A 23093-nucleotide genomic window follows, 5' to 3' on the forward strand; every position below is an offset into this window, starting at 1 on the left:
TGGGTTATTTGAACATTTTAAGGGCACCGTCTTGATTTGTTTACAGTGATTTTTAATTTTTTGTGCTACTGGGGTTTGAACTCAGGGCCTTTACTTTAATCTAGTCCACCAGTCCTATTTTTGTGATGGATTTTTTTGAGATAGGGTCTCATGAACTGTTTGTCTGGGCTGGCTTCAAACCTCGATCCTCCTGATCTCTACCTCCTGAGTAGCTAGGCTTACAGGCGTGAGCCACTAGTGCCTGGGTTTTAATGTTTTGTTTTGAATAATTTCTTTTTGTTTGCTTTGGTTATTAATATATACCAATTCAACTGATGTGGTATTATTCTTTTACTACTTGAGAAGGGTGGAAAGCTTTCATTTTGGCCTCTTTTCCAGTCTCACTTTTGTAGATCACTGTCTTGGGTAGCAGATGGTCTTAAAATGTCTGTGTCCTCATTGTATATGATTTAGAAACCCTCCGCCCCTGAGGAGACAAGGATTATCTATTGGGCTTACCCATATTTCTGCTCTTTCTCTGTTCTTTCTTCCTGTCTGAGCTCCAAGAGTCCTTCTTCTATCATTTCTTTTGTTTGAAGTTCTTCATACATTCTTTGGATGTTCTTCAAGGATACATCTTCTAATGATATTCTTTTAGTTGTCCTTTGTCTCAGATGTCTGATGACTTTAAAAATATTTCAACTTGTTTTTTAACTTTTAGTTTGAAAAATTTCAAATGTAAAAATAAGCCTTTATATGCTTGTATTCAGCTTCAATAGATACCAGCTGTTTTAGAGAAACCTGATCACTGTGTGTGAGAACTGACTGGTAGGCAGAAGGGGCTATGAGCCTGAAGACAGCAGATAGAGCCAAGATTGCAAAAAGTGCAGTTACTGGGAACTTATGGATAGAAGCATGGCTTGGGTGGCATCAAGACATGGGTGGATCCCTGCATCCCAAGGCAGGATGAAAGGGGTTTAGAAGGCTGGGCCACGACCAACCAGAATGTACCTGGCCTTTCCCGAAAACTTTTAACATGACCTATATCAGCTATAAACAGTCTGTACATCATTGACTGGTACTGACTGTCTTTACAGCTTTGTCCTTACAGGGCTTGGGTTGTGTGCCAGGGTTACCTGGAGGGCAAAATGATGGTTATGACCAAGATGGCTGTAGTCATGTCAAGCTGGATTCCTACTCCAACCTGTTGCCATTGTCATTTCTTTAATATAGGGATTTTCATCTTTTGTTTAGTAAAATAAAAGAGCTCTTGCAGTGCAGCTGTCGTTTGCTAAATTACTCTTTTTAAAAATATTTTTTTTGGTGGGACTGGGGTTTGACCTCAGGGCTTTGCAAAGCTGGTGCTCTACTGCTGAGTCACACCTCCAGTCCATTTTATTCTGGGTTATTTTGGAGATGGGGTCTTGGAACTATTTGCCTGGGCTGGCCTAAAACCACGATCCTCCCAATCTTAGAAAAGTAGCTAGGATTACAGGCGTGAGCCACCAGTGGCTGGTTGCTAAATTACCTTTTAAAATCCTTACATGAGCCTATCAGCTAGCCTGGCAGTGTTCCGATTTTATAGATGAGGAAATGGAGGCTCAGGAAAATTGCTCACTTTCTGTTTGTTTTGTTGAATGTCTCCTTCATTTCAGAGGACCCAAGTGTCTTCTTACAAGAACTGTAAGAATGATGGGGCTTTATGTTTATTGTAAAAAACTCCTGTTGTGTCATATTTTATCATCGTCTTCCTGAGCGCAACTGTCGCATTGCCATTTCAGTGACTCTCCCACGAAGCACATTAATTTTGTTTGTGGCAGAAAAGTGCTGTTAGATTGAAAAAGGCCCAGGAGGATAAGCAGGAGATGGCTCATTGTTAGCACAGGTTTTAGTCGAGAGAAGAAGCCAGCAGATACTGGAGCCCACTGTCACTTACAGACTGCAGATAGTTATAGGAGGGTAGTGGGAAAGTGCTGGGAAACTGGCTAGGCCTGAGGATTTTGTGATTGGCTTGTTGCTAGGGGTAGGCGGTGATTAGGTCAGTTACTCAGCTAACTCTTGCCCCTGTTGACAGTGTCAGAAAGTGGATTTTTATCACTCTTTGGGGCCAGGTGTGATTTTTCCAGTAAGTGAGGGGGTGTTTCCAATCAGCTGCCCACAAAGGGGAGGGGTATACTCCTAACATAGCAGTCACCAGAGGCTATTTTGTGGCTGGCATTTAAAAGACCAACCTTGGCTACTTGTTCTTTTAGCTGTCCATCAATGTCTACGACTACAACTGCCATGTAGACCTGATCAAGCTGCTCCGCCTGGAAGGGGAGCTCACCAAAGTGAGGACGGCTCGCCAGAAGATGAGCGAGATCTTTCCCTTGACCGAAGGTAATGCTTCCTTGATGCACAGAGAATTGATGAGTGCACTTTTTTTTTTTAGTGCTGAAAAAATAGAAAATTTGGAACATATAGCACAGTGGAAAGAAAGGCTATCATTAAGAGTTAGCTATTTTAGGTTCTTGTCTTGTAGTTTTTTTGCAAAACGTTGTGATTGTGCAACACAGATTCACGTTTGAGTCCTGGTTTCTTTTATCCTAATACTAGGATGAAGTTTTTTCTATGTAATTAGAATTATGTAATTCTAATGTTATCCTGGTCTCTTTCCTATTCCAGTATGTATGCACTTAACCCATTCTCTCAGAACCCGAAAATTGTAAATGTAATCAATTAAACTTAGGAAGTTTAATGACAATGTTTCATATGTTAATTGTTACACAGCAGTTGTGCATTTAGGTTATTTCTATATATTTGCTTACTAGAAGCATAGTTGCCCTAGGCAACTTTGTAGTAAGTCTTCATGAATATTCTTAAGTGCTCTTTTGGGCCGGAGTTGGAAAACCAGTTTCTAGGCCCAGCTGTGTCCCTGTTTCCTCCAGCAAAATGCTGCTGAGTGTAGATGCTGAAATTACATTGTCCTGGTTCATTCCTAGCTTGACTGCTCACTAACTTTGAGGCCTTATGCACATCATGGAAACAGTCTAAGACTCAGCTCTCCTAGCAGTAAAAAGAGGGTAAGAGTAGTTTCTGTCATGCAGTGTGGGACAGAAGAGGATAAGCTGTTTGTAACAACACTTAACACAGTGGGCAGGTTGTAAAGCCTTAGATGGATGCCAGTATCATTAATGTCACTGTCACCTACCTTACAGGGTTGAGATAAAGACTGAATGCAAAAAAAAAAAAAAAATTACACACACACATACCTACCCTTTGCAAAATATAAAATGCCTAATAGGTGTGGGCTATAATGATTTTAGTAATTGCATCTTATTTAGAAGCATAACTTCTTGTGTGTGCTTGGTTCTAGTTTTAAGAATTGTATTTCTGTGAACTGGGTAGTTAAAATGGATGAAATATTTGTGTGTGGTGTTTCCCGATAAAGCCTGCCCTTAGCACACCTTTGGTGGTGGTGATAACACAGTGGTGCTGTTCTCCTAGAGCTCTGGCTGGAGTGGCTGCACGATGAGATCAGCATGGCCCTGGACGGCCTGGACCGCGAGCACGTGTATGAGCTCTTCGAGAGAGCCGTGAAGGATTACATCTGTGAGTTCTGGGGATGGTGGCTAGGGGCCTGGCAGTGCCACCTAGATCAGTCTTTGCTGTCCTGGATTATGTTATGAGATGCTGCTACCTGGAAAACAGAGCATTGGCCTACCAAGTAGAAAAATTTAAGTCTGGTTTTCTTTGTCATTATCTTTTATATTCAATTGAGGTATTTGGTTTTAATATAAAAGTGGAAATAGTAGCAAGGAATGAATTTCACCCTCTTCATCATTCTCACTTATCTATCTTCACCTACCCCTAGCCCTTTTTAGCTTTAGTTATTTTTCAGTTAGGGTCTCTCATGTTTTGCCTGGGGTTGGCCTCAGACTGCAATCCTACTTAGGCCTCCCATTTAGCTGGGGTCATAGGCATATACCATCACGCCCAGCTTATTTGTTGAGATGGGGTTTCACTGATTGCCTGAGTAGTTAGGATTACAGGCATGCCTCACCACGACCAGCTAGTATTTTTAGTTTAAAAGGTTAGTGGATAGGCCTCTGAAATTTTTTTCACATACCTGGAAAGTGACTTAATAAGCAGAAAGAACTGATGCATTCATGGAGATTAGTCTGGTTTTGCTGGGGACATGGCTCAGGTGGTAAAGTGCTTGACTGTGATGTTCAAATCCCAGAACTGCCAGCAACAACAAATCATATAATTAGTCACTTTGGTCTTAAAGACCCAGGGGTGAGTATAGAAAAAGGTTTAAAAGAAAGTGAAAGAACCAGGCAATCACGTTTCTTCTTTTTGTTTGAAGATCATTAAAAATGGAACTTTAAAATACAGATTTCTAGGCAGGCTCTCTACCACCTGAGCCATACCCACTCACCCTGAGCCCACTAAAATATAGATTTCTAATGACAGGCTTAATGCTTTTAATTTATTCTTTCACTTTGACCAGAAGATGTGAAAAAGAATTAGGGTTCAAAAGTAAAGAATTCTAGGCTCTGAGAGTTTTCTGAAGAGCGACTCAACTTTATAACCATTGTCCTTGAAGTCCAATAGGGTTTCTTCAGGATTTTTCACCCCTGTGCTGGGGATCAAAGCCAGCACCTTATGTATGCTATGCACTGCTATGCCATTGAGCTGCATCCCCAGCCTCCTTCAGTTTTAGTAAACGAGCTTTATATTGCAGTTGTCTTACTACCTGTGGCATATACTGTTTATGCAGCAAAATCTCAACAGTATTCCTAGTCCGAATGTGTATTAGGACGTGATTCTTTTCAGGCCAGAGTATTAGGCAAATTGGGATGCATCTTGATGATGCTCTTTTTTGCATGAATGGGCACTTTTTTGGTGGGCACATGTCCCGTTATCCTTTTACGTATCTGTTTGGTATTTGGGTATATTGTGTCCTGAACTAATGCAATGTTTCTCATTTTTAGGCCCTAATATTTGGCTAGAATATGGCCAGTACTCTGTTGGTGGTATTGGTCAGAAAGGTGGCCTTGAGAAAGTTCGCTCTGTGTTTGAAAGGGCTCTGTCATCCGTCGGCTTACACATGACCAAAGGACTGGCCATCTGGGAGGCGTACCGAGAATTTGAAAGTGCCATTGTGGAAGCTGCTCGGGTAAGTGCCAAAATCTCTGTGGCCCAAGCTTGCCTCTGAGTGGTGAGGGACTGTCCTTGTCACTTCTTTGGATGTGTTACTTTGAAACAAATATCTAAAATGAGTCTTAGAGTTAATATGGTTAAGCAAATGGTCTGCCAGTCTGTTAGTGGATGGGCAGTAAAACAAATAAAGCCAGTAGTCTGTGGAGTAGCAAGGATGATTTCTTTGATTTAAAAGCAAATGACTGCTTTTTTCTCTTGAAATTTAAAAATAGAACTATATAGTTATGTGGTTCCAAGTTGAATGTACAAGAATAGCGTTGTCACTAAATATAGATACAGATCTATATGTACATGTCTCTCTAGCATTGTAGAAATGTGGCATGTGTCATGTTTAATTATAACTGAGGGGAGATTGACCTCATCAGAATTGCACTTTAGACTGTGAGTTACAGAATCTCACAGCTGTGTCCTCTAACTGCAGGTGAGTAATCGACACGTACTAGAGCCCTCTAATGCATACATCATTCATTAGAGGCTGAGCATAAACTGAAAATCCAAATCCAAAATGCTGTAAAGTCTAAAACTTTCTGAGCACTGACATGATACCACAAATGGAAAATTCCACACATGACTTCATGACAGTGGATCGCAGTCAAAATACAGGTGCTCCAACGATATTGTATAAAATTACTATTGGGCTGTATGTATAAAGTTTATGAAGCATAAATGAACCTTGTGTTTGGATTTGGCTTCTGTCTCCAAGATATCTTATGTATATGCACATATTCTAAAATTTGAAAAGATCTGAAATTCAAAACTTCTGAAGTAGCCCCAGTAACATCTTCATTTCATCCTGTTCAAAACTCTGCAGTGGGGCCTCCAGCTAAGCCAGAGTGAGGCACCACAGCTGAACCTCTGCCTGGCATCCGCAGCTCTCCAGTGTCAAATGTCATCCTTACATGGACTCTGCTTGCATTGTCCCCCAAACATTTTTTTTTTTTGAGACAGGCTCTTGCTTTGTAGCCCAGGCTGGCCTAGAACTCGAGATCCTTCTGCCTCTGTCTCCTGCCTTGTACTGGGCAGCACTGTGCCACCACATGAGGTATGAGGCTGCCTCAAACATTCTGGCACTTTCTTGCCACTGTACTTTTACTCACCCTGTTCCTTCACCTGGAAGTCATGGCCTGCAGGCTCTCCAATGTGCTCACTTCTACATGAGTCTTTCATCATTTCCTCCTTGGATAACAGCCACTCACTCCTAAAACCAGCATGAGCAGGCCAAGCGATACTGTGATCCTTCACTTTATGAGACTTTGGTTCTTCCATATTGCAGTCATTTGATAGCTTTCTTATACTCCATTCTCCATTCCCTGTCATAAACCCTTGCATGCAGAGATGACGTTTCTTTTTGTGCACTTCCTAGCATTTGGCATGATACTTTGTGAATAAGGTGTCATAGAATGGTTTTAGTTTGAATTGAAAATTTGTTGAGATGTTTTTTGAAGTAGAAAGAACCAAAGTTTGTCATTTACTACTGATTTGCTTCTTTAGCCCATAGCTGGCTTCCTTTCCCCTTTTGACCGGGAACAAACCTTTGATTCACAGCTTGAGAAAGTGCACAGTCTCTTCCGGCGACAGTTGGCGATCCCGCTCTATGGTAAGAGAAACTGACTTGTCAGTAGCCAGTCCTTTGTGGTTTTAAAATGCTTCCCCATTTCCAGTATCCTCTGAGTGAGGTTGGGTCATTCTGGATGAGCTCCTTAGGAAAATCCTACTTTGACTTGTTAATGCCCAAGAGGGTCAGAGGCAGGACTAGCAGCCAGACACCCTGGCACCCAGTTGAGATCTCTTTCCTACTTCAAGGCATAATTGGAAAGGGAGAGATGGGGTCTCTGCAAGGAATAGGGAAGCTATTGAATAAGAGTTTTATTATTATTAAGTATTTTCCCTCTAGGAGAAGCCCATGCCATGTAGGGATTTTTACATGGGTGATATCAGTCCTCTGTGAGGTGATTTACTTAAAAAATACAGTTAATCACAAGTATTCATGTCTGAATTTCTTGGGGTTTGGTAAAAAGTCTGTCTTCTGGGAGAGTATATTTTGGCAAGACAAGTCCCTGTGACTGTGAGCTGTGAGCTTGGGTGGCCCTGGGAGGACTTTTCAGTGTGGGAGGCACTTGGCCCTGCCCTTGTCTGTCCCCTAGGCACTGTTATGCTTTGTCCACACTCAGAGCCTTTGGCAACTTCACTTAAGCCCAGCTGTTATTTCCCTTTTAACTTCATGGTTTATTTGGATTTGAAATAATATATTAGAAAGTAACTGTGTAATCGAATTATTGGGTGACATGCAGAAAAGGCCAGCACTGAACTGGTTTGTAGATTCCATCTCACACACTGGCATGAGACTGCCTGGCTGCCTGATTAAAAGCCTTGCTCCTCTGTTCCTGTGGACAAGTTACTCACCCCTCATTTTCTTCTACTGCATAATGAGGATTACAGTAGAACCTACCTTGTAGACTTGTGAGGATCAGATGAGGTAATGGATGTGATGTTAGGACATGACTTGAAATACTAGGTAAGTGTTGTTAAAAAGTATTGCTCGTAGCTTCACTGACTCTGGTTCACTAGCTGGTAGGATTGCTTGGCATACTGTTTTGTGAGAAATTCTAAGACCAAGTCTGGGCTCAGCAGAAGAACTCAGAATCTAATCAGAAAGAGCCATCATGGCCACAGATATGGGAGGGGCTAGTGGTACATGAGTCCCATGGCTTTTTCTATGTTTGGGTTGATAAAACCCAATGGCAAGACCCATGGGGCTGAATTTATCTTTTACTAGATATGGAGGCCACATTTGCAGAGTATGAAGAATGGTCAGAACACCCAATACCAGAGTTGGTAATACAGAACTATAACAAAGCACTACAGCAGCTGGAGAAATACAAACCCTATGAGGAGGCACTGGTAAGTTTTGACTGCTTTTCTAGTAGATTCTCCACAAACATTTCCCTGATCAATAGTTGCAAATTAAACAATATGACAGAAGTTTGTTTTATTGTGAATATAGAGTGTATAAATGTGTATATTCAGTTTACATTCTAATAATAAAGTGAACGTCCGTGTACCCACCACCCAGGTTAAGAAATAGGACATTGCCAGTACCTTAGACGCCTCCTATGTGCCCTCCGATTGCCTCCTCCTCCCTCTCCCGAGAGGTAACCACTGTCCTGACTTTTGTGATGATCATTCCCTTGCTTTTCTTTATAGTTTTACAACCTATGAACATCTCCTTAATTAATATATTGTTTAATTTTGCTTGTTTTTGAACTTTTATATAAGGGATTCATGTTGTATATCTTTCATGCAACACATATTTGGGTTTTACTCGTGTAGATAAAAGTGTAGTTACGGTTCATTTGTTTTCACTGCATAAAGTTGTGTATTCCACAGTTTTTTAATCTGTGGGGCTGGGTAGTTGGGTCATTTCCAGTCTTTTGCTAGGAGGAGCAGTGTTCTGAGCATTGTTGAGTGTTACCTCCTGGCACATATGGAAGAGTCCCTCCAGAATATGTGTACTTGAGAGCAGAACTGCCAGAGCAGAGGCTTTTCAGGTTGTCACTTCGCACCCTGCCAAACTTCTCATTGCTGTGCCAGTCATGTCTATTAACATACCTAAATTTTAGCCCCTCTGATGAGATTTCAGTTTTAATTTGCATTTTTCTTGTTTGCTAATGAAGCTGAGCATCTTTTCATGTTTATTGGCCATTCAGATTTCCTTTTTGGTGAAGTGCTTGTTAAAGTCTTTGGCTTAAAAAGTTTTTTCATTTGTCTTTTTTCTGATTGCTTCCTGGGAGTCCTGGGTCTTAATCCTTGTATGTATGCAAAAGTCCCCCTTCCCCACTCCTGTTCCTCCACTCTCCCCTGAGCCAAGTTTGTGGCTTGTCTTTTCCTTTTTTAAAAATGGTATCTTTTGATAGTGGTTCTTAATTATCTCTATTTTCTTCTTAAGTTTTGTGTTCTTCATTTCATGTTAGGTCTTCATCCAGCTGGAGTTGGTTTTGTGTTTAATCTGAGCTATAGCCCATTTTCATTTTCTGGTGTGGAGAACCTGTTGTTCTGGTCCTGACTCTCATGGTTTCATCCACTCTGCCTTGCCACATGTGGCAGAGATGAGCTGTCCTCTTACGGGCTTCTAGGTTCTCCATTCTATCCCGTTGGTTTGAATTACATTGTCATGATGACGATAGTCTTATGCTGTTTTGATCTTGGATTGTTTAGATCCTGTCCACTTTGTTCCTCTTCTAGAGAGGTTTGGCTTTCTTTAGCTGTTGGTGCTTCCACCAAACATAGAATCAACTTTTTAAATTCTGTTGCGTTTTTGTTGAGAATTGTATTGAATCTATAGCTTAATTTGAGGAAGAATTTACGTCTTGTCTTTCTGTAAAGTTTTGTAATAATTTTACATATTTGTCCAATGTGGTACTCGTTTGAAGCCAGGACTTGGTGCTTGTTAGGCAAGTGCTCTTATCACTTGAAATTCCTCCAACCCTTTTATTAGTATTTTGTTTCTGAGACAGAAGTTCATTAACTTTGCCTCAACTAGCCTCAAATTGGCCATCTTCCTGTCTCTCCTGAGTGGCTGGGGTTACAGGCATGTGCCACCACTCCCAGCTTGAAAACATTTTTTTGTGGGACTGAATTTGAACTCAGGGCTCTGAGCTTGCAAAGCAGACACTCTACTGCTAGAGCCAGACCTCTTTGAAAACATTTTTTAGATGTATTTCTAAATGGTTTTAGATATACTTCTAAAGACTTTAATTTCTTTAAAATTTATTTTTTAAGAGTTTTATTTTCTTGGCACATAAAATGTGATTGATACTTCAATTTTTTATGTATCAAACTTGCTAAATTTTAATTATTAATTTATAGTCTTGTATATTCTCTGTTGGCAATATTATATGCAAATGGAATTTTTTTCCCTTTGTGTTCTTAGCGTAAGACTTTTGCTTCTGTTTTCTTGAGTTTGTTTTGTCTTTTTTTTTCTTTTTGATAGTACTAGGGTTTGAACTGAGAACCTCACACTTGCTAGAAAGATGCTCTCCCTCTTGAGCCAGCCTTGTTTTGCCTTTTAGTTTGGCTCTCACCAGGCATCATTGTTAACACTATATTATACAGTCACAGTTTGTTTGCGTTTACTTTGTGCATTTCCTGCTTTCTTTGCTCTGCCTTCTTGTAGCTTGGATCTTTCATCTAATACCACTTTTCTTTGGCGTGGAGTATAGCCTGTATTCTCTTGCACTGGAGATCCTTGGTAAGATTTTCTCTGGTTTTGTCTGTTGAAAAGCTGCTTTCCTTCCTGAAAGTCATTTTCTTAGGATATAGATTCTGCACTGACAGTTATGTTCTCAACAACTGAATGCTTCTTTCTGTCCTTTGGCTTCTTTTGTTGCCATTGGGAAGTTGGTTGTCTAACTCTTGCTTCTTTGAAGGTGATAATTGTTTTTTGTCTGGCTTTTGTTTAAGATTTATTGGTTTGATGTTCTATAATTTCATTACTATAGGTCTAGGGATAGATAGCTTTTTATTTATTCTGTTGGCGAATCCTTAGGCTTCATGAATCTGTTGTCACTGTCTTTCTTGCAATACTGAGTGACAGTGTAGACTTTGCGAGTTGGGCTATCTCAGGTTTGAGCCCTAGCTTTCCCACTAACTCTGACTCTGGGTTCAGCACCAGTCCCTGTGTCTCAGTTTCCCTGAATGTGAGTGGGGGTAGTAGTAAGACTTGACCCAATGTGTTTTGAAAATCAAAATCTTACTATGTGTTAAAGCCAGCAAATATTTACATTTCCTTGGTTTGCTGCCCTCTCTCAGATTTTATCCTTAGTATTTCTTGTTTCTTTCTAAGTTCGTTGATGATTTTAAAGATGTTTTTAATATTTAACCCAGGTGTTTGAATGTTTTCAATGGCACAGTGTGTCTGGATAACTAATTCACCATCATTCCTGGAAACCAAGGCTATAAAACATCCTATTTCTATGTATAGAGTACATGCTGTCTCTGGCTGGTCCACATGTGCCCCTCTCCCTTCTTTTTCACACGTAGCTGCCTTCTAAGTATTTGTATTTCACAAAGCCTTGACAGTGAAGTCTTCAACCAGTTCCATTTTTTTTTTCTTTTGTTAGTGAATTTATTATATAAAATAATGTTTTGTTTTTTTTTTTTTTTCATTTTTCTTTTATTATTCATATGTGCATACAAGGCTTGGTTTATTTCTCCCCCCTGCCCCCACCCCCTCCCTTACCACCCACTCCACCCCCTCCCGCTCCCCCCCTCAATACCCAGCAGAAACTATTTTGCCCTTATCTCTAATTTTGTTGTAGAGAGAGTATAAGCAATAATAGGAAGGAACAAGGGGTTTTGCTGGTTGAGATAAGGATAGCTATACAGGGCATTGACTCACATTGATTTCCTGTGTGTGGGTGTTACCTTCTAGGTTAATTCTTTTTAATCTAACCTTTTCTCTAGTTCCTGGTCCCCTTTTCCTATTGGCTTCAGTTGCTTTAAGGTATCTGCTTTAGTTTCTCTGCATTAAGGGCAACAAATGCTAGCTAGTTTTTTAGGTGTCTTAGCTATCCTCACCCCTCCCTTGTGTGCTCTCGCTTTTATCATGTGCTCATAGTCCAATCCCCTTGTTGTGTTTGCCCTTGATCTAATGTCCACATATGAGGGAGAACATACGATTTTTGGTCTTTTGAGCCAGGCTAACCTCACTCAGAATGATGTTCTCCAATTCCATCCATTTACCAGCAAATGATAACATTTCGTTCTTCTTCATGGCTGCATAAAATTCCATTGTGTATAGATACCACATTTTCTTAATCCATTCGTCAGTGCTGGGGCATCTTGGCTGTTTCCATAACTTGGCTATTGTGAATAGTGCCGCAATAAACATGGATGTGCAGGTGCCTCTGGAGTAACAGTCTTTTGGGTATATCCCCAAGAGTGGTATTGCTGGATCAAATGGTAGATCGATGTCCATCTTTTTAAGTAGCCTCCAAATTTTTTTCCAGAGTGGTTGTACTAGTCTACATTCCCACCAACAGTGTAAGAGGGTTCCTTTTTCCCCGCATCCTCGCCAACACCTGTTGTTGGTGGTGTTGCTGATGATGGCTATTCTAACAGGGGTGAGGTGGAATCTTAGTGTGGTTTTAATTTGCATTTCCTTTATTGCTAGAGATGGTGAGCATTTTTTCATGTGTTTTCTGGCCATTTGAATTTCTTCTTTTTTTTTTTTTCATTTTTCTTTTATTATTCATATGTGCATACAAGGCTTGGTTCATTTCTCCCCCCTGCCCCCACCCCCTCCCTTACCACCCACTCCACCCCCTCCCGCTCCCCCCCTCAATACCCAGCAGAAACTATTTTGCCCTTATCTCTAATTTTGTTGTAGAGAGAGTATAAGCAATAATAGGAAGGAACAAGGGGTTTTGCTGGTTGAGATAAGGATAGCTATACAGGGCATTGACTCACATTGATTTCCTGTGTGTGGGTGTTACCTTCTAGGTTAATTCTTTTTGATCTAACCTTTTCTCTAGTTCCTGGTCCCCTTTTCCTATTGGCCTCAGTTGCTTTAAGGTATCTGCTTTAGTTTCTCTGCGTTAAGGGCAACAAATGCTAGCTAGTTTTTTAGGTGTCTTACCTATCCTCACCCCTCCCTTGTGTGCTCTCGCTTTTATCATGTGCTCATAGTCCAATCCCCTTGTTGTGTTTGCCCTTGATCTAATGTCCACATATGAGGGAGAACATACGATTTTTGGTCTTTTGAGCCAGGCTAACCTCACTCAGAATGATGTTCTCCAATTCCATCCATTTACCAGCGAATGATAACATTTCGTTCTTCTTCATGGCTGCATAAAATTCCATTGTGTATAGATACCACATTTTCTTAATCCATTCGTCAGTGCTGGGACATCTTGGCTGTTTCCATAACTTGGCTATTGTAAATAGTGCCGCAATAAACATGGATGTGCAGGTGCCTCTGGAGTAACAGTCTTTTGGGTATATCCCCAAGAGTGGTATTGCTGGATCAAATGGTAGATCGATGTCCATCTTTTTAAGTAGCCTCCAAACTTTTTTCCAGAGTGGTTGTACTAGTCTACATTCCCACCAACAGTGTAAAAGGGTTCCTTTTTCCCCACATCCTCGCCAACACCTGTTGTTGGTGGTGTTGCTGATGATGGCTATTCTAACAGGGGTGAGGTGGAATCTTAGTGTGGTTTTAATTTGCATTTCCTTTATTGCTAGAGATGGTGAGCATTTTTTCATGTGTTTTCTGGCCATTTGAATTTCTTCTTTTGAGAAAGTTCTGTTTAGTTCACATGCCCATTTCTTTATTGGTTCATTAGTTTTGGGAGAATTTAGTTTTTTAAGTTCCCTGTATATTCTGGTTATCAGTCCTTTGTCTGATGTATAGTTGGCAAATATTTTCTCCCACTCTGTGGGTGTTCTCTTCAGTTTAGAGACCATTTCTTTTGATGAACAGAAGCTTTTTAGTTTTATGAGGTCCCATTTATCTATGCTATCTCTTAGTTGCTGTGCTGCTGGAGTTTCATTGAGAAAGTTCTTACCTATACCTACTAACTCCAGAGTATTTCCTACTCTTTCTTGTATCAACTTAAGAGTTTGGGGTCTGATATTAAGATCCTTGATCCATTTTGAGTTAATCTTGGTATAGGGTGATATACATGGATCTAGTTTCAGTTTTTTGCAGACTGCTAACCAGTTTTCCCAGCAGTTTTTGTTGAAGAGGCTGCTATTTCTCCATCGTATATTTTTAGCTCCTTTGTCAAAGATAAGTTGCTTATAGTTGTGTGGCTTCATATCTGGATCCTCTATTCTGTTCCACTGGTCTTCATGTCTGTTTTTGTGCCAGTACCATGCTGTTTTTATTATTATTGCTTTGTAATATAGTTTGAAGTCAGGTATTGTGATACCTCCTGCATTGTTCTTTTGACTGAGTATTGCCTTGGCTATTCGTGGCCTCTTGTGTTTCCATATAAATTTAACAGTAGATTTTTCAATCTCTTTGATGAATGTCATTGGAATTTTGATGGGAATTGCATTAAACATGTAGATTACTTTTGGGAGTATAGACATTTTTACTATGTTGATTCTACCAATCCATGAGCATGGGAGATCTCTCCACTTTCTATAGTCTTCCTCAATCTCTTTCTTCAGAAGTGTATAGTTTTCCTTGTAGAGGTCTTTCACATCTTTTGTTAGGTTTACACCTAGGTATTTGATTTTGTTTGAGGCTATTGTAAATGGAATTGTTTTCATACATTCTTTTTCCGTTTGCTCATTGTTAGTGTATAGAAATGCTAATGATTTTTCTATGTTGATTTTATATCCTGCTACCTTGCTATAGCTATTGATGATGTCTAGAAGCTTCTGAGTAGAGTTTTTTGGGTCTTTAAGGTATAGGATCATGTCGTCTGCAAATAGGGATATTTTGACAGTTTCTTTACCTATTTGTATTCCTTTTATTCCTTCTTCTTGCCTAATTGCTCTGGCTAGGAATTCCAGTACTATGTCGAATAGGAGTGGAGATAGTGGGCATCCTTGTCTGGTTCCTGATTTTAGAGGGAATGGTTTTAATTTTTCTCCGTTAAGTATAATGCTGGCTGTAGGTTTGTCATATATAGCTTTTATAATGTTGAGGAACTTTCCTTCTATTCCTAGTTTTCTTAGAGCTTTTATCATGAAATGATGTTGGATCTTATCAAAGGCTTTTTCTGCATCTATTGAGATGATCAAGTGGTTTTTGTCTTTGCTTCTGTTAATGTGGTTTATTACGTTTATTGATTTTCGTATGTTGAACCACCCCTGCATCCCTGGGATGAAGCCTACCTGGTCGTGGTGAATAATCTTTTTGATGTGTTGCTGAATTCGATTTGCCATTATTTTGTTGAGGATTTTTGCATCAATGTTCATTAAGGAGATTGGCCTATAGTTCTCCTTTTTGGAGGTGTCTTTGCCTGGTTTTGGGATAAGTGTAATAGTGGCTTCATAAAATGTGTTTGGCAGTTTTCCTTCCCTTTCTATTTCATGGAACAGTTTAAGGAGGGTTGGTATCAGTTCTTCTTTAAAGGTCTGATAGAATTCAGCAGAGAATCCATCAGGTCCTGGACTTTTCTTTTTGGGGAGACTCTTGATTGCTGCTTCAATTTCATTTTGTGTTATAGGTCTATTCAGGTGATTAATTTCCTCTTGGTTCAGTTTTGGATGATCATATGTATCTAGAAATCTGTCCATTTCTTTTAGATTTTCAAATTTATTTGAATATAGGTTCTCAAAGTAGTCTCTGATGATTTCCTGGACTTCCATGGTGTTTGTTGTTATCTCCCCTTTTGCATTCCTGATTCTACTAATTTGGGTTTTTTCTCTCCTCATTTTAGTCAGGTTTGCCAGGGGTCTATCGATCTTGTTTATTTTTTCAAAGAACCAACTTTTTGTTTCATTAATTCTTTGTATGGTTTTTTTGGTTTCTATTTCGTTGATTTCAGCTCTTATTTTTATTATTTCTCTCCTTCTATTTGTTTTGGGATTTGCTTGTTCTTGTTTTTCTAGGAGTTTGAGATGTATCATTAGGTCATTGATTTGGGATCTTTCAATCTTTTTAATATATGCACTCATGGCTATAAACTTTCCTCTCAAGACTGCCTTAGCTGTGTCCCATAGGTTCTGGTAGGTTGTGTTTTCATTTTCATTGACTTCTAGGAACTTTTTAATTTCCTCTTTTATTGCATCGATGATCCATTCTTCATTAAGTAATGAGTTATTTAGTTTCCAGCTGTTTGCATGTTTTTTGTCTTTACTTTTGTTGTTGAGTTCTACTTTTACTGCATTGTGGTCAGATAGTATGCATGGTATTATTTCTATTTTCTTATATTTGCTGAGGCTTGCTTTGTGCCCTAGGATATGATCTATTTTGGAGAAGGTTCCATGGGCTGCTGAGAAGAATGTATATTGTGTAGAGGTTGGATGAAATGTTCTGTAGACATCTACTAGGTCCACTTGATCTATTGCATATTTTAGATTTTGGATTTCTTTATTGAGTTTTTGTTTGGATGACCTATCTATTGATGATAATGGAGTGTTAAAGTCTCCCACAACCACTGTGTTGGCGTTTATATATGCTTTTAGGTCTTTCAGGGTATGTTTGATGAAATTGGGTGCGTTGACATTGGGTGCGTACAGATTGATGATTATTATTTCCTTTTGGTCTATTTCCCCTTTTATTAGTATGGAATGTCCTCCTTTATCTCGTTTGATCAATGTAGGTTTGAAGTCTACTTTGTCAGAGATAAGTATTGCTACTCCTGCTTGTTTTCGGGGGCCATTGGCTTGGTAAATCTTCTTCCAGCCTTTCATCCTAAGCATATGCTTATTTCTGTCGGTGAGATGAGTCTCCTGTAAGCAACAAATTGTTGGATCTTCTTTTTTAATCCATTTTGTCAAACGGTGTCTTTTGATGGGTGAATTAAGTCCATTAACATTAAGTGTTAGTACTGATAGGTATGTGGTGATTCCTGCCATTTAGTTATCTTAGTTGTTTGAAGGTTTGATTGTGTGTACCTAACTTGATGTTACTCTCTACTGTCTTGCTTTTTCTTATCCTGTGGTTTGGTGCTGCCTGCCTTTTCATGGTTAAGTTGGGTGTCACTTTCTGTGTGCAGGATCCCTTGCAGAATCTTTTGTAATGGTGGCTTTGTGGTCACATATTGTTTTAGTTTCTGCTTATCATGGAAGACTTTTATTGCTCCATCTATTTTGAATGATAGCTTTGCTGGGTAGAGTATCCTGGGGTTGAAGTTATTTTCATTCAGTGCCCGGAAGATCTCACCCCACGCTCTTCTTGCTTTTAATGTTTCTGTTGAGAAGTCTGCTGTGATTTTGATGGGTTTACCTTTGTATGTTACTTGTTTTTTCTCTCTTGCAGCCTTCAATATTCTTTCCTTAGTTTCTGAACTTGTTGTTTTGATGATGATATGTCGTGGAGTAGTTCTGTTTTGATGTGGTCTGTTTGGTGTCCTGGAGGCCTCTTGCATTTGTATGGGAATATCTTTCTCTAGATTTGGGAAATTTTCCGTTATTATTTTGTTGAATATATTACGCATTCCCTTCGCTTGCACCTCTTCTCCTTCTTCGATGCCCATGATTCTCAAGTTTGGTCTTTTGATGGAGTCAGTGAGTTCTTGCATTTTCTTTTCACAGGTCTTGAGTTGTTTAATTAGTAGTTCTTCAGTTTTTCCTTTAATTACCATTTCATCTTCAAGTTCTGAGATTCTGTCTTCTGTTTGTTCTATTCTGCTGGATTGGCCTTCCGTTTTGTTTTGCAGTTCTGTTTCGTTCTTTTTTCTGAGGTTTTCCATATCCTGGCTGTTTTCTTCTTTATTGTTGTCTATTTTTGTCCTGAGTTCATTTATCCATTTATTCATTGTGTTCTCTCTTTCACTTTGGTGTTTATACAGTGCTTCTATGGTTTCCTTTATTTCTTCTTTTGCTTTTTCAAATTCTCTATTTTTATTGTCTTGGAATTTCTTGAGTGTCTCCTGTACATTTTGGTTGACCCTATCCAGTATCATCTCTATAAAATTCTCATTGAGTACTTGTAGTATGTCTTCTTTTAAATTATTCTTGTAGGCTTCATTGGGTCCTTTGGCATAGTTTATCTTCATTTTTTTGGAGTCTGGATCTGAGTTTCTGTTCTCTTCATTCCCCTCTGGTTCCTGTACTAATTTTTTGCTGTGGGGAAACTGGTTTCCTTGTTTTTTCTGTCTTCCTGTCATTGTCTTTGGTGTTGTTACTGTCCCTGTACTGTTTGTAATTAAGTATTTTCTAGCTTGTAATAATAACAATGGTAATATTGAGAATGGAAGAGTGAGCTGAGATGGAAAGCAAGAAGTTAAAGAAAAGGGGAAAACAAATATACAGACAAGAGGGAGAAAGCAGAACAAGGTATCAGACAAGAGAGTTTCAAAGGTATAAACAGGGAGTGTTAGTGTACTAATCGACAGTAAGCTGAACAGACAATAGAGTGACAGAGAGAGGATTGCAAATCAAAGATAAAAAAAAATAAAAAATAAGTATATGAAAGTAATATCTATTTATAAAAATGAATTAAAATAAAATGGAAAATAGAAAATTAAAAAAAACAAAAAAAACCAAAAAACCAAAAAACTTCCAAGTTTATATGCAATGCAATTTCAGTCTTAATAATTTGGATGTCCGTCTCAATCTCCAGTCCTGGAGTTGGTGCCTCAGATGTTGTTCTGTAGTTGTCTCATCAAAGGGGATGCATAAAGTAGAACAAAAGTACACTCACACACACACAGAAGAAAAAAAAAAAAAAGCCCCACCAAGTGTCCCCAGTTCAAATGCAATACAGTTTCAGTAAGTTTTTCGGCTTGCAGGTGTAATTCGGTTGTTCTCTCATCAAAGGTAGGGAGAAAAAAAAAAAAAAAGCGTCTGGAGGCAGTTCTGAGAGTGGTATCTGCAACTGTGGCTTGCCTGCCTGCTGCTCTCAGCCTGTAGCTGGCGGCGTTATTTATGCAGATCTCTGGGGTGAGCTAGCGCTCACCTGGTCCCACAGGCTTTGTTTGCTCAGAGTTCTCCTGTGCGGGGGAGGGGGGCCTCTGCTACAGGCTTTTCCCTTTCCAAGCACTGGGAAAGGCGACACTGCCCCGCGTTGTCAGGCCTGCGTGTTTATTTACAGTTCACGTGGGAAGTGGGTCTTCCCTCCTCTCACAAGCGTCCCCGCTCCTGGTTGCTGGCGCGCCCCGCTCCCGCCAGAGCCTCTCCGGCCCCCCGGCTCGTTTATTACAGTCCCGGGAAGGCTTCCCTTCCCCCAATCTTCAGCGCTCAGGGCGCCCCACCCTCTTTCCAGCGTGTCTTAACTGTTCTTATTGCTTAGTACTCAGTTTCTCTTTTTTTCCCGGGTGGAGGTCAGTCTGTCCAGGGGGCTATGCTGCTCTGGCCCAGGCTTGTCTGTGGGGGAACCGCGGTACCGCGAAGCTCACCTGGTCCGCGTCTTCCCAAGCCGTATGGGCGCCGGCCACTGGCGGCCCGGGGGCCTCCTCGGTTCTCCGTTTAACGTGAAGTGGAGATTCTCTGCGCCGGCTGGAGGTGTGGAGGAGTCAAAGTTATGCCTTTTCTCCGTGATTATGCCTGCAAAGTGTGTCTCCAGCGTCTCTCCAAGATTTCACTATAGGAGGGTCGCTTTCTGCTTCCTACCTCTAGCCGCCATCTTGGAATCACTTCCCAGTTCCATTTTGTTATGGTCGACAGCAGAGTGTGACTGAAGAGAAAGCGAGCAGAATGAGAGGATTCTGTCTAAAAATAATTTTGATCATGTGTCTTTGGATTGGTTAACATTCAGCACAGCCTCCTCCGTCTTTGGCCAGTGCCTGTACTCTGGTAGGGTCTGGTGTTTGGAATGAGCTACTTGAAGTAGCACACACCACTGCATTTTTCCAGTTTGGTTGCCTTCACTCTGATCAGTGAGTTCTGTTTTGGAAGGTTGGTCAGCAGTGGTGCTACTCTTTCACTCACTTCCTGCTTTGTGGGCAATTTAAACTTCCCAAGGTCCAGGAATGCATGTAGAAGAGGGTCTTGCAACCCTGGTAATCACTGCCATAGGAGGCACTTTGGACCAGTGGGAAGACTCCCTATGCTCATCAAATTATAGATTGCATCGCATCGTGGAGTAGTTCTGAGAGGGAGGATTTGGTGGTTCTGATTTGGTCTAGCCACTCCTGCAACATTTATTTCATTTGCAGATATTTTGTGCTTTCTGGCAGTAGCAAGTAGCTACATTTAACTTGGGTGCAATTTTCCTGTGCTCCAGTTGGAAGCAGAGGCACCGAGGCTGGCAGAATATCAAGCATACATTGACTTTGAGATGAAGCTTGGTGATCCGGCTCGCATTCAGCTGATCTTTGAGCGTGCCCTAGTGGAGAACTGCCTTGTCCCAGACTTGTGGATCCGTTACAGTCAGTACCTAGTAAGATAACTTCTCTGATTTTGTTTTTGCCAATTTAGAGCCTTTTATGTTAAGAATGTTCCCCATTTCCCCTCTGCTTTTTCTCCCTTTTTTTCCATCCCGCTTTTCTCCTCTTTGCCAGCTTGCTTAGGAATTTTGTCTCATTTGAAGTTACATTAAACTGATCACTAACTACAGAAATTTTGCTTATAACCTTACTATTGAGGACTTAATTCTTTAATCTTTTTTTTTTTGGTGGTACTGGTATTTGAACTCAGGGCCTCACGCTTGCTAGGTAGGTACTCTACCCACTTGAGCCACTCTGCCAGCCCTGTTTTATGTTGTGCATTTTTGAGATAGGGGCTGGAGAAATATTTGGCTGGGACTGCCTTCAAACTGGGATCCTCCTGAGTAGCTAGGATTCCAGGCATGAGCCATTGGTGCCTGACTTCTTTAATCTTTTTATTATGGACAAGATGTAAACATATGAAAGTAGACAAATTAGTAAATGAAGCCTCAACAGAGATTAACAATTACAGCTCTAGTTTGGTTTCATGGTTTCACCTATATGCTTATCTGCTTTCCCCACCTGAGTTATTTTGAAGCAAATCCGGAAGTCATGTTTCATTGGTAAATGTTTCAGTATGAATGTGTAAAAGATCCTCTGTGTGTAAAAGGATCCAGTTGAGGTTCATACACACTAGGATTGGTTATTGTCTTTTAAGGCCCTTTTAACCTATAGGCTCCTCCTACCCTACCCTTCTTCTCTTCCACTCCCCTGGGAATTACTTTGTTGAAGAAACCAGACCACAAGAGGCATTTTACTTATTTTTTAAATTCTTTTGAGATGGGGGTCTCGCTATGCAGCCCAGACTAGCCTCAAACTTGCAGTTTTTCTTTCTTGGCCTCCTGAGTGCTCAGATTACAGGTGTGTGCCACCGTACTTGACCTTCATAAGAGGCATTTTTTTGGAGTGGGGTGTGGTACTGAGGTTTGAACTCAGGGCTTCATGCTTCCTAGGTAGGCACTTTACTACTTGAGCCACTCCGCCAGCCTTGTAAGAGAGTTTTAAAGGAAGTTGCTCCTGTCGATTGGTTGTGCTGGCAATGGCTCATTGATGTTGAAATTTCATCTTCTCATCCTGGAATTCTGTGTCATAGGACCGGCAGCTGAGAGTGAAGGATTTGGTTTTATCTGTGCACAGCCGTGCTGTTAGAAACTGCCCCTGGACGGTGGCCCTGTGGAGTCGGTACCTCTTTGCCATGGAGAGACATGGAGTTGATCATCAAGAGATTTCTGGTGGGAATGTTTTTGTGGGAAGACATCTGAGGTTTTTTTTTTTTAAGATAGAGTCTTACTGTATAAGTCAGGCTGGTCTTGAGCCTTGTGTCAGCTTCCCTAGTGCTGAGATTCTAGGTGTGAGCCCCTGGGCCTGGTGACTTATAAGTGTTTTCTTCCAAGTGAGAAGCAGACATGTAATGACACCATTAAATTAGCCTAACTCAAGGTTTTATTTGGAATATTGAGTTCTAATGACAAAAAGGGCTTTCAGAGACAGATAAACTGCTCATAGCTGGCTTCCTAGAGCTTCTTAACATTTTTATTCTTACTGTGATTTTCTTCTCTCTCTCTCCTTTTTTTTCCTCCCTCTGGGATTGGGGGTTTGAACACAGGGCTTTGCACTTGCAAAGCAGGTGCTCTACTGCTTGAGCCACACCTCCAGTCCATTTTGCTCGTTTATTTTAGAGATAGGGGAGGTCTTATGGACTATTTGCTTAGACTGGTCTCGAACCTCAGTCCTTCCAATTTCAACCTCCCAAGTAGCCAGGATTACAGGCTTGAGGCACTGGTACCTGGCTTCACTATGATTTTCTAAGTTGTGGTCTGTTCTCTAAACTTATTTGAACTAGACTCTTATTGCAGGGCATTTTGTGAAAGTAGCCCTTTCTAGACACAGTGCTGTAAGAACTTCCCTTTTAAACATTTTTCTCTTGCTCATTTTATCTTTCTGCATCCTGTTTTTATTTGATTTTTATTTTTGTGGTGCTAGGGATCCACCCCCAGGCCTTGTGCATCTGTTATTAGTATTAAAGCAATATAGTATTTTATCATTAGTGGAGTTTGATAATTTTTATGAGCTTTTTTGAATTGGCAGTGAATCTTGACTTCTCGTCCACCTCCAGTGACCTTTGAGAAAGCTCTGAGCGCTGGCTTCATCCAGGCCGCTGATTATGTGGAAATTTGGCAGGCATACCTTGACTACCTGAGGAGAAGGGTTGACTTCAGGCAAGGTATTTAAGTGCATGTGTTTCATTTGCAACTGGAATTTTCCCTAACACGTCTCTGGTGAGAGGGCTCAGTTTCCCCAAATACACTGTGATTGGGTAAATGATGCACACCAATCATTGGTGACTTTCTGCCAGAAATTTTAGCAATATATGACTTTAACAAGTCTCGCTGTGGACTTAAAGAAGAGAATGATGGTCCTTATGTTTTATGCTGGGTCCTGGCAACCTCTGTTGCCTTATCTTTCACTTTCCACTTCTGACCCTTTTAAAAATCCCAAATCCTTTTAAAAAATAAGACTGCTGTGTTTCTTTTAGATCGCTGAATCCTCTATCCTCCCCACCCCCCAAAAGGCAACTAGAAAAACCCTGACTTGTACGCTGTGTCAACTCTACTTCATGCAAGTGTCTTTCAGCCATGTATTGCCTGCATGTGTCACCCCACTTAGAGGACATCCCCCCCACCATGTGGTTTGCCCACAGAGCCCTGTGCTCATCTCTGTCATTGTGCTGTCCATCTATGTTGTATTCTGCTCCTGTGTCTTTCTCTTTTAATTTGTGATGATATAGGGACTGGCAGTTATTTTTGGTACTGGGGTTTGAACTCAGGGTCTTCACCTTGAGCCATTCCACCAGTCCTGTTT

At 40.6% G+C, this 23093-nt stretch overlaps 1 protein-coding gene across 2 annotated transcripts in view; it reads left to right on the top strand.

Moving 5' to 3' along the window:
• Positions 1–23093, top strand: part of Sart3 (spliceosome associated factor 3, U4/U6 recycling protein) — a 42399-nt gene that overhangs the window by 7416 nt on the left and 11890 nt on the right. Inside the window, exons 2-9 of one of the 2 annotated variants that reach the window (XM_074061205.1) lie at positions 2232–2358; positions 3466–3570; positions 4956–5140; positions 6676–6781; positions 7961–8085; positions 20030–20185; positions 21325–21463; positions 22348–22455. In XM_074061205.1, the coding sequence (XP_073917306.1) occupies positions 2232–2358; positions 3466–3570; positions 4956–5140; positions 6676–6781; positions 7961–8085; positions 20030–20185; positions 21325–21463; positions 22348–22455 (1051 nt within the window). The remainder of the gene's footprint in view (positions 1–2231; positions 2359–3465; positions 3571–4955; positions 5141–6675; positions 6782–7960; positions 8086–20029; positions 20186–21324; positions 21464–22347; positions 22456–23093) is intronic. The other variant, XM_020167102.2, reaches the window with a different exon arrangement.

Source organism: Castor canadensis, chromosome 18 (assembly GCF_047511655.1).
Source record: "Castor canadensis chromosome 18, mCasCan1.hap1v2, whole genome shotgun sequence".
In the NCBI taxonomy this organism is placed as follows: domain Eukaryota; kingdom Metazoa; phylum Chordata; class Mammalia; order Rodentia; family Castoridae; genus Castor; species Castor canadensis.